Here is a 12,357-nt window from a genome sequence, read left to right as displayed (position 1 = left end):
TCATGGCTGCCTGGATGTCCTGAATCATTTTGACTTTGGGGAAGAGCCAGAGTCGCACGGTGCCAGATCCAGTGAATAAAGTGGATGAAGACACACTGTAATGTTTTTATTTGACAGAAATTGCTGTACCAGATGCAATATGTGACACAGATCTCTGTCATGATGGAGGATGATTTACAGCACACTTTAAAACACACCTTCTCTCAACCGTAGATCACACCCGACTGACTGCACCAAACAAGTTGAAACTTGTCACACACTGTTACTAAGATTCAACACGTTGCTTCCTGTATTGAAGATCCCTGCATTTTGTTGGATGGCCCTTTGCAGCAGCATTCACCACATTTTTTGATCCCGCCTCTAATAGTATAATAGAGATGAAATTAATAAACGTAAAATGAACTTAACTCATTTATTATGGTTAAATGCTTGCCCGGTGATTACAAACACAAAGAAAGCAGATGTGATCTAAATAGACAGTGTAATTCAGCACCAAAGCATTACATAAAGCCAAGGACATTTTAACAATATAAAGTTAATTTACAGGGAAGACAGACAGTTATGAATATCTGTGCAGCCAATAGCATAATATCAACATTTATAAAGCAGAAATTATGGGAGAAGAAAAATGGAAACACACTACTAGTTGAGACAATAATTAACCTCTTTCAGTTTATGGTAGATCAGGTTGACGAAACATAAGCAAAGATATAGTAGTTTTAAATAACAAGGTCGATTTCATTGACTTATTTAAAAACACCATAAAAATACAAAATACACCTACATTTAAGAACCTACAGAACACTGACAAAAATTGGCCATATGTTAGGCCACAAAAAAATCTCAAATTCTAAAACGTAGAAGCAGTCAGTAGATAATATTCTCTGACTGTGATGTAATAAAACTATAAATGACAAAATCATAATACTAGAGACTCCTTTCGCTGAGAAAGAAGTTCTGTAACTTTTATCTCAAAGAGGAAATGTAGAATGAAACTGCAGAATAGTTAGAAAACAAAGGTATTAAAAAAAATTCATATCAGAATTTGTAGGATGTACAGCTAAAGTAAAGCTGGATGGAAAAGCCAGTACTTTGAATGCTTATATCAACAAATAATGGAAATAAGCAGAATGGTGAAAATAATAATACTAGAAATGTAAAGAGCTAGAGAACAGAAAAAGTTAAGTAACCATAAAAAGTTGATTTCCTGAAAAAATATCACTAGCTAATCTCATACAAAGTAGTGAGGGAGTAAAGTACTCAGAAACAGAAAACTGAAAGAATCATAAACTTCTTTGCTCAACCGTGCAAATATATTTGAAAACCTGGGTTGGAATGCATGAATTTCTAGGAAAAAAAATAGTTCTAAAACTGGTACAAATGAAAGAAAAATCTAAACATTATTTTCATGAGAAAGTTATCAAAAAGTTACCCTAACTTTTTCCCAAGGAAAGCATGATTCCAGGGTGTTTCAGAGGAGTTTTATAAACCTTTAAATAGCAGAAATTTCCAATGCTATCCAAAAATACGGAGAACATCCAAATGCTTACGTGAAGCAAAAAAAGTTACAGAACAAGGTCACTTTTATATTCAAGCAGAGCTGCTAAATAAAATACTAATTTTAGGAAGCAGAATCTAGCAGTACATTAAAATATTTTTTATACAACAGTACCAATTGGGTTTTTTTCCTAAGAATGTGAGGACGGTAATATCATAGAAATAATACCAGATTAGAAACTCTTATTGTAATTTGTCAAAATTATTGATCTAAGGGAAAAAATACCATGTATTCATCTCTATAAATTCTAAGAAGGTATATATAATACAGCTATACAACTATTCTAGATAAAGATACTCAATAAAAAAAGGAATAGATAATTTTGTTAAGAATAAAATGTATTAGTTCAAAAGTATCACAATTGATAATGAAAACTCAGATGCATTTTTCACTAACATCCAGAACAAACTTGACTGTTTACTGCTATTGCTGTTAATTTTACATTTTACTTAATGTATTTGGACATGAAAAGAAGTAAGATATAAAATATTGGAAAGGAGAAGGTAAAATTGCTGCTTTTTGCATATGGTATCTTTCTACTTGAAAAATTACTGCTTTTTGCATATGGTATCTTTCTACTTGAAAAGCCCATCTGTAATCCTACCACAACACAAAGTATCATGGCGGAAAATTAATATATAGAGGTCAATAGATTTCATACACAGGAGCATATGTTAGCTACTGCTGCATATAAACTACCTCAAAACTTTGTGGCTTAAAACAACCACCATTTACTACTGCTCACAAATCCTTAAGTCAACTGAGCTGATTTGGTTGGGTTGCCCCATGCACCTAGGGTCAGCTCTAGGTTAATTGAAGGTCAACTTGGCTGATCTTAGAGGGACAGCTGGGCTCCTGTCCATGTGTTCCCTCCCCCTCTGGGAGACTAGTCCCAGGTGGCTTACATGGCCAGAGAGCAGTCCCAAGAGAATGAGGACAAAGCTGCTGAGGCCCAGGCTTGGAACTGGTACATCGTCTCTTCTATTCACTAAAACAAGTCACAAAGTGAGCCCAAATTCAAGGGGAGAGGAAATCAAACACAGTTTATTGATGGGAGATTCTGAAAAATCATAGTGTAAAATGTGTGGAGGTAGGAATGAAGGATTTGTGCAGTTTTTGTAATCTATCACAAGAGCAGCTAATGAGAAGATGTGAAGGGAAAGAGGTCCACTAGCCAAAAAGTTCATGATGTGTGGAATCACTTTTATTAAAAACATAGATGAAATCTATACCTGCATGTGCATACAGGCACATGTATATCTGGACAATTGTGAAATGCGTGTGTATATTTTTTTTGGTGAGTTAAAATTTACATACAGTGACAGGCACTGTACAATTTAATGAGTTCTGATGTATCTGTTGTGTATCTCTATGTAACAATCACCCTGCTCAAAATGCAGGACATTTTTATCATCCTGGGAAATATTTCTATGCCCTCTTGCAGTCAGTCCCCGGTAGACCCACTGTTTTAATTTGGATCACCGTAGATTAATTTTGCTTCAAACGATAGAAAGGTTCCAAATAGCCATCTCCTGCTTTAATTTTAATGCAATACTATATAACTTAAACTGTAATTTAATTAAATTAACTTCATAAAGTAAATATTCAGAATATGTAAAAAATTTCACTATATGCATTGCACATAATTGAGATAAATATTTGTTTATTCTATGTTGATTTTAATCCCTACAATTGCCAGCATAAATCATTGAATACTATTTTGTTCCTTTCTATCTTAGCTCCCCATTTAAAAGTGGTGTGTCCATGGCAAGTCGGCTTTGTAAGGCTGCAATGTTAAGTCGATTTAACCTGCTTGCCAGTGAAGCTAAGAAAGACGATGTACTTGAAGCTAGTACATACCACGCAGCTAAGGTAAGTCCTTAAAGAAATGCAGTTAATCATAGAAATGTAATTGAAGACAACAGCAGTGTGGTGACCTTGGGGTGATGGTAGTAGCAAAACTTGGTTGAATAGTTACTGAATATCAGGTATTGCCATGCAGTGGTAAAATTAATTTTTAAATGAACATGCCAGAAATTGGATCTGTTTTGCCACTTAAAATAGCCACCTCAGTATGGTACGTGCTTTGACAGTATTGCTCAAAACCTGTCATATCCAGAGAAACAAAATGATAATCACATTTGTTCTATATATGATATTAATTGTGCTAACCATACAAGTTAAGTATTCTAAAATAATACATTAATATATCCAAATAAATTAGTTTTCCTATCTTAAAGTTGTGAAACAACTTTATAATTTCCTCATGTGATTTGGGCTTCAGTAGGTGATGTAGATAGCCATTTTCTCTCTTTAAAAATATTTATTCTTTTTTTAGTATTAACATACATAATGCATTTTTGAGTAGAGAATTCTGCAATTTTTTCAAGGCACAGAGGAAAAAATATTACCTGTAATACCATCAACTATTCAAACATGATACTCTTAACTTATAAGCATTTTATTTCACTTTCGTGTCGTGGTATATATTTTTGTGTATGATCTTAAAATATTGAGGTCATAGTGAATAATGATCTTTTTAATTTGCTTTTTTCACTCAACATAAAATGATATGAGACGTGCTCATAATATAACTTATCTGTGTTATCAAGTTATTAAATATACATATATGCATATATAAATTGTTTCTGATAATCTAATTTCAGTTTCAGTAATGAGGTGGTATATGTGAAAGTCTCTTCATTTCACCAATACCTTAGTGCTCAAACTGTATAAACCCAATCTTTAATGCACTTATACTAATAACTACAGGTTTGTGTGTATGTACACATATGTTTTTAAGTATAAAAGTTTTTGTCAATTTCTGGTTTTGGCAGCATAAAGATATCATCTCTATAAAAACAAGTATAAAACTAGGCCAAAAAAACAATGTTTTCACATCCTTGGAAATTGACTAAAGGCAGAAAACATATTGAAAAGTGTACGTTCTTGAAAATCTGCTAGAGCTTTGGCTAGGAGCAGGAGGAGTTTGTTTCGCCTTTGCTCAAGGCTATTCCTGTTCTCTTCCTCTCTGCTTGTTCGAATGGTAAGAACTGTAGTTTTACCAGTGAGAATACCACCGAAAGCAGTAGGCTTGCTGCTGGAGGGGGTAGACTTGATTTTGGGTCAGGGGTGACCCAACTCTGTGGCTTTGTCAGTGAAAAGCGCCAAACCTGGTAGGAAACAAATGGGGAAAATCACTTACTTTGCTGGCCCAAGGTTACTTTGCTGGTCCTGGTTGGGGCAAATGGTGGACCAATTAGTAACTTGGATGGATTTTGGTAATGAAAGAGCCATGGAAGGCCTGACGTCTATTCTCTCTATATCCCTGGCTGACTGAGAATGAGAAACTACATTCATGTGCTGGTAGACCCAAGGGAACCCAGTAAAGAAACTGAAACAGAACTGGCTACAACATTAAATACCCCCCCCCCCCCCCCACACACACACACACACTCACAAATGGATCAGAAAAAGGTGCAGGCCTTACAGGTTTAAGGTGTTTGAGTACAATGTCTGCTGAAATCATCTGCCTATCAATAAGCTATGCAGGGTAACCACTAGGAGGCAAGGCTAAGACATAAAAATAAGAAAAACGTGGAAGAAACAGAAGAGAACTTTCTAGAGAAAGTAAGCAGCTGCATACCATGTAGAAAACAGACCTCACAATTTAAACAAGCTAGAATCGAACAATTTAAACAATTTTTAAAATGTACAGCCTTTGAACAATAAAATAGTCCACAGAGTTGCTACAATATGTTACTGAAATAGGTTTCAAACAAAAATAGTGGGATATGTAAAACACAGGAATGTAAAGCCTTAACAATCACTAGACACTGGTTCTGAATGGGTCCAAATGTTGAATACTATGTATTTTCCAGGTCCTCTGTACTAAAATGTATTTTTAAAAAGACTAAGAAAAATACTTAGGAATAAAAACAAGTGCAAGACCTACATACTGAAAATAATGAAACATTGCTGAGAGAAATTAAAGAAGACCTAAATAAATGGAAAGATGTACCATTTCTGGGATTGGAAAGCTTAGAATTGTTACAATGTCAGTTCTGTTCAAATTAATGTATGGATTCAATGCAAACTCCATCAAAATCGCAGGAAATTTTTGTATAGAAATTGGCAAGCTGATTCTAAAATTGGTATGTAAATCCAAAAGACATAGAAGAACTAAAACAGTTTTAGAAAGAGTAAAATTGGCAGACTCACCCTCCCCGGTTACAAATCTGTCATAAACGCAGTTATCAAGTCAGTGTATTGATGTAATGATAGACATGTAGATCAATGGAAGAGTAATAAACCCACACGGTTATAGTCAATTGATTTTATACAAAGGTGCCAAGGTAATTTAATGGGAGAAAGAATAGTCTTTTCAACAAATGGCACTGGGACAGTCGGATATCTGTGGGCAAAACAAAAAACTAATTTGACGTATCAGTCATTCCAAAAAGAAAAAATGGATCGTAGATCTAAAAGAGATAAACTATTAAACTGCCAAAGAAAACATGAGAAAATATTTGTATTCTTAGGTTAGGGGAAATTTTCTTAGATACGACACCAAAAGTACAATCCATAAAAGAAAAAATTGGCCATTTAGACTCCAGAATTTAAAACTTGATTTCAAAAGTCATCATTAAGAAAATGAAAATACAAGCAACAGACTGGAAATAAAATACAAATCATACATCTGGCAAAGGTCTTGGATCTAGAACATACTATGAATTCTTAAAACTCAAGAGGGCAAACAAGCCAGTTTTTAAAGGGGACAAAGACTACATACAAATGGCAAACACGCATATAAATGGTGCTCAGCCTCATTAGTTGTTAGGGAAATGCAAAATCAAACCACAGTGAGATACTGCCACACACGCATTAAAATCCAGAAGAGTGACTATCCAGGTTTCGTGGCGGAGGAACTGGAAAGCTCTTGCACTGTTGACAGGAGTGTCAAATGGTGCCATCACTCTGGAAAACAGTTGGGCAGTTACTTACAGCGGTAAACATAGGAGGAGAAGCATAAACTTATATCCCTCCAAGACGCATTCATAAATGTTTCCAGCAGCGTTACTCATAGTAGCCAAAAACTGGAAACAGTTCAGATGTTCACCAGCTGGTGAATGCATGAGCTATGTGATGTACCCATGCAGTGGAGCACTAGTCAGCAAAAAAAGGATCAAACTACTGATACATGAAACAACATGAAGGAATCTGAAAACGTGCTTACTGAAGGAAGCCTTACACAGTAGACTACGTACTGTGTTCATCATTTTTTGTGAAATTTCTAGAAAAACCAAAACTCTAGAGAAAGTAAGTAGCTTCGTAGTTGCGTGGGGCTGGGGCCAGGAATACAGACTGACTGAAAATGGAACTCTTTGCAGGTGATGGAATTGTTTTAAAACTGGACTGTGGTAGCATATCTGTATAATTTACTGAAAAAAAAAATCAAACTGTGTACTTACAGTGGGGAATTTATGGTATGTAAATTAAACCTCAATAAAGCTTTATTTTTAGTTCATCTATGTGTTCATTTATAAAAAAAATGAAATAAACCAAAATATGAATAATGGTTGTCTGTAGTTTGGGGATTACAGGTGATTTTTTATTTCCTTCTCTATGTTTCCTCTATTTTTCAAGTTTTCTATAATGAGTATGATTACTCTTTTAATTAAAAATGTTAAAACAGAAGAAATTCTTTTAGGAGTGTTGGGAAAGAAAATTTAGTTTCAAAAATAGTGTTGAGAAAAAATAGGAATTCAAAAATTTTTTCATTAATTTTTAAGATGTCAAGCTAAAGAAACAAGATTAGGGCTACATACTTTTCATAAGCCAAATTCTGCCTATATCCTATAATTCAATTTTTTTTCTTTCTATAGTGTATGTCTGGATCCTATCAAGAAGCTAAAACTTTGTTGAAATCCTACTTAAAGCAACATGGCTATGGCTCCTGGATTGTGAAATCTCCCTGTATAGAGCAATTTAGTATGTGAGTTAGGCAATCTATTGTCACATTAAAAATCTTATTTTTTGGTGTGTTTTGACTAGTAAATTTTTTTTTTTAATATTGGTGGTTTTCAGCTTTCAAAATCAGAATCTTGCAACAGCAGTGTCCAGAGATTGCTGAAAATTTGGAAATATCCATGTCAAATTTCATTGAAACATTAGGGTCTTGAAATTTTATTTTTTGGAAAAATAATTACCTTATTCATTATGTAGCCATTTTATATTTATTTTTACAGACATTATAAAGCCACTACCCTTTTGGAGTTTAAAGGAAAATTCATTCTTTTTAAGATTTTGTTTTAAAGCTATCCATATAGCAAAGATATTCAACATTGTGTCCTAGTATCTCACCCGTTTATTTTTGTTAAAAACTAAAATCCAAGAATACAAATAATAATTCTTAATCATTTGTTGATTAATTCAACAGACATTTGAGTGCCTAATATTTGCAGTCACCATGCTACGTGATAGTAAAAAGCAGTGACTAAACATATAATTTCTCTTGCCAGAGAAGTTCCTGAATGCAAACTGCACATGCAAATGCAGAAAAGTGTTAACCATGTTAGGGAACGATTTGATAAGTGAGTTGTTCTGATTAATTGATGAATATCATAAATGCTTTAAGGTTGCCCATTTTCAAGTGTCATTTAAGATCCAGCCAAATCTGATTTAATCCTTTATAATTTAGATTATAAAGGACTGTTTAGCTGTATATTTGTTTATACCATGATTAAAAAGGGATGTACATCTTTAGTGAAATTGTGAGTTTGTTCCATACTTGAGCATCTTCAACCTGTTTCTTAGCTCCAGTCGCAGTGAATTAGACATTATTGCTTCTCAGACTCTGTCCCTCTTAGCTTGGCTCTTTGTTAAATTTATTAGTTTCATGCTACCCCACATGAACCGTTATAATCTCTGATGAGGTTGAGGTAGGGGTTTTGTTTGTCTGTTCTCAAAGTATGGCAGAGTTTAGTTGAATATCGAGGTCATCCTAGAAAGACATGCCTATATTTGAGTAGACTAGACTACACTTACTAATACCAGGTTGAACCAGGTGAAATTACCTTTTTCTTTTGGTAGGCTAAAAGGGTCCAATATGAGCACTTTCATAGGAATCAGCATATTCTATTATTAAATTCTATTTTCATCAACTAAATATTTATTGCTTATTTCTCCAAACTGGTATTTCTTTGTTAAAATTTTGTAGTCTCTTTCCTGTATTGTTTCCTTCCACAGCTGATTTTTCCAGCCTATATTTCTATTATTTTTTTGATAGTGTATTTGCCTTTGAAAATGCAAGATCTTTCACCTGTTCTTGGCTCTTTACATTTGTGGGTGCTTTGCTCTGGACTAAACGTTTAATACTAGGGAGAGCACCAACTGCCTAATATTTGCCTCTGAAAGTTTTGCCTAACTGGGAAAGGCCCTGCGTTAGACACTTCCATGAGAATCAGTAAACGACTATTTATATTCTCAAGAAATTTACAGTTTTAAGGGTAAGATAAAACAAATATACCAACTGTTTTACAGACAGAATCTAGTAAGTACCATGTGTTTATTCAACATGTAGTCTCTGAGTGTTTCTCTATGTTATGTCAATTATATGTAGTGTTTTGGTTTAGAGAGAGAAGATACCTAGAGAGGGCTATCGAGAGAATAAATGAAGGATAAAGCAGTATGGCATTTATAGATGGGGCAAGGGATGGCCGTGGAACCCAGTATTGGCCTTGATGACCGTTACAAGTTATTTAATCTCTCTCAACTCAGTTTTTATATTTGCAAGGATGAAATTGATACTAGTGGTTGTCATTCTTTTTCAGGGATGGAGCCTGATAGAAAGGGCTCCAGGCTGCCCTTTGTCAAAAGCAGCAATGCTTATTTTCTTTTATATATTATGTATTGGGTTGTACAAGATACTTTCCTTGAAGCAAAGTAAATTTCTAAATTTACACTTCTAAACTTGTAAAATTGTTCAAAAACCACTAAACTAATTGCATCTAAGCCCTCTTTCAGCTCTAAGATTCTGTTACATGAGGCAAGCACTGAAGCCCGTGTGAAATTTAGAATGCAACAATGGGAGAGAGACTCCATTCCAACTGGAAGTGATAAAACAGATTAGAGGGCACATGTCACAGTGTTTGAGGCTCTGGAGCGCTTGATGGAAATGCTGAGTGTTGAGTCTAGCAGATGTTCTCAGTTTGGGAGGCACAGGGGAGCTCTGGAAGGATTTTGTGTAGGGAGGTGACTGACTGACACTGAAACACCGTTCCACAACTTCTTTATTAGTAGGGAAATTTGCAAACATACAAAAACAGAAAATAGTAGATGAATCCCCATGTACCCATCACTGAGCTTCAATAATTATGAAAACATGGCAATCTTGTTGACATGTATCTCCCCAAACTGGGTTATGTTAGAGCAAATATCAGATGTTATTTCATCTGAAAATACATTGATATGTATCTGTAAAATATGAGGACTCATATACACACACATGAACACACATGACCACAATTTAGTTAGCACAACTTGAAAATTAATAGTTCTCCCCTTATCTCATAATTGTTATATACATTGTTGGACCCAAGATCAAAATGATATCATATATTGAAATTTATGTGTTAATTATCTCTTAATCTATAGATTTCATCTGTTTTGTTCTTTTATTGAAAAAGACTGGGTCCCTTGTTTGCCATGTCCCACAAACTCGTTTTTGTTGCTTACAGCTCCATGATGTCATGTAACATGTTCCTCTGTCCTCTGTATTTCCTGAAACAAACAATTAAATCTAAAAATCTAAAGGCTGTCAGATTCAGGTTCGTTATTTTTTATTTTTTTAGCAAGAATACATCATAGACAATGTCTACATTCATTAGAAGATGCAATGGCTAGGTTGTCTGTCTTTTTGTAATGTTAGTAGTCATTGATAATCATCGCTTAATCCATGATTTGATTAGGGGTTGCAGGTCATACTCAGATTTTCTCATCTGGAATGCTTCCATTAAAAGAATGTCCACTTACATATTATTTGATACCTGGGATATAGTTGGTAACAGAAAAGTCTGGATTGTTTCTCTTTCTTTATGTTTTTGAAATAAGTACTTGGTTCCCTGTCATCTTTTCAAGTTGACCAATGAGATTTTTTTTAAATTTGTATTTCTTTTCTTTTTTTATTTTATTTTAAGTGCACAAAACAAAGTAATAGATGTTTATCATTTATATCCTTCACACTGTGTCAACCCCCCACCCCCCATCCACTATCCCTCTGACATCGAACACAACCAATACATTTCCACTGTCTCTGTTCCTAATGCTATAGTCTGCTTTTTGTAACTATATGTATGAACTTGTAGTTGACATTCATTATTGTTCAGCTTCAGCTTCAGGTGTACAGTGCAGTGATCAGGCATCTACATCATCCCTGAGGTGGTCTCCCTAATGAGACAAGTGTCCATCGGATACCCTACAAAATCTTTACAACGTTATTGATTACATTCCCCAAATTAACTTTCGTAACCCCGTGGCCATCTTGTGGTTACTGACTGTTTTCTAATCCCCTCACCTTCCCCCTTATCCCTACCCTCCTCCCATCTAGCAACCCTCAGTTTTTCCTCTATGTCTCTGAAACTTTCTGATTAGTTCATTCACTTATTCTTTTACTTAGATTCCACATATAAGTGAGATCATATGGTGTTTGTCTTTCTCTGTCTGACTTATTTCAGTTAACATAATGTTCTCTAGGTCCATCCATGTTCTTGCAAATGGAAAGATTTCTTTCTTTATGGCTGCATAATACTCCATTGTATAAATGAACCACAGTTTCTTAATCCAGTCGTCTACCGATGGGTATTTTGGTTGTTTCCATGTCTTGGCTATTGTGTATAGTGCTGCAATAAACATAGGAGTGCATAAATGTTTTTGAATTAGAGTTTTGGATTGCTCCGGATAGATACCAAGGAGTGGAATTGCTGGATCATAAGATAGTTCCATTTTCAGATTTTTGAGATACCTCCATACTGTTTTCCATAGTGGCTGCACCAATCTGCAATCCCACCAACAGTGCACAAGGGTTCCCTTTTCTCCACATTCTCGCCAGCACTTGTTCTTTGTTGATTTATTGATGATAGCCATTTTGACTGGGGTGAGGTGGTATCTCATTGTGGTTGTTATTTGCATTTCTCTGGTGGTTAGTGAAGTGGAGCATTTTTTCATATGTCTGCCATTTGTATGTCCTTTTTAGAAAAATGTCTCTTCATGTCCTCTGCCCATTTTTTAATTGGGTTGTTTGTTTTTTTGGAGTTGAGTTTTTATAAATTTGTGATATTAACCCCTTATCAGATATATCATTGGCAAATATCTTTTCCCATTCAGTAGGATCCCTTTTTGTTTCATTGATGGTTTCCTTTGCTGTGAAAAAACTTTTTAGTTTGAAATCCCACGTTTATTTTTTCTCTCACTTCCCTTGCATGAGGGGATATATCAGTAAAAATCTTACTCTGGATAATGTCTGTAAAGTTTCTTCCTATATTTTCTTCTAGGAATTTTATGGTTTCAGATCTTACATTTAAGTCTTTAAGCCATTTTGAATTTATTTTTGTATATGGTGTAAGGAGGTGGTCCAGCTTCATTTTTTTGCACATGTCTGTCCAGGTTTCCCAGTATCATTTATTGAATAGACTATCTTTACCCCACTGTAAATTCTTGCTTCCATTGTCGTAGATTAAATGGCCATATAGGCATGGATTTATTTCTGGGCTCTCTGTTCCGTTCCATTGAACTATGTGTCT

General features: G+C 34.7%; 1 protein-coding gene across 2 annotated transcripts in view; it reads left to right on the top strand.

The window, feature by feature from the left end:
- The window catches only part of ADAD1 (adenosine deaminase domain containing 1), a 33,053-nt gene extending 25,496 nt beyond the window's left edge, over window positions 1-7,557 (top strand). For both annotated transcript variants that reach the window (XM_019741384.3, XM_019741385.3), the window contains exons 10-11: window positions 3,298-3,430; window positions 7,444-7,557. In XM_019741384.3, coding sequence (XP_019596943.1) covers window positions 3,298-3,430; window positions 7,444-7,557 — 247 coding nt within the window. The remainder of the gene's footprint in view (window positions 1-3,297; window positions 3,431-7,443) is intronic.
- Window positions 7,558-12,357: the final 4,800 nt, after the last annotated feature.

Source organism: Rhinolophus sinicus, chromosome 15, assembly GCF_057876585.1.
Source record: "Rhinolophus sinicus isolate RSI-liver-muscle chromosome 15, RSI-T2T, whole genome shotgun sequence".
Classification (NCBI taxonomy): Eukaryota; Metazoa; Chordata; class Mammalia; order Chiroptera; family Rhinolophidae; genus Rhinolophus; species Rhinolophus sinicus.
Note: the sequence above shows the minus strand (reverse complement) of the source record. Positions and strands in the feature narration are given on the sequence as shown.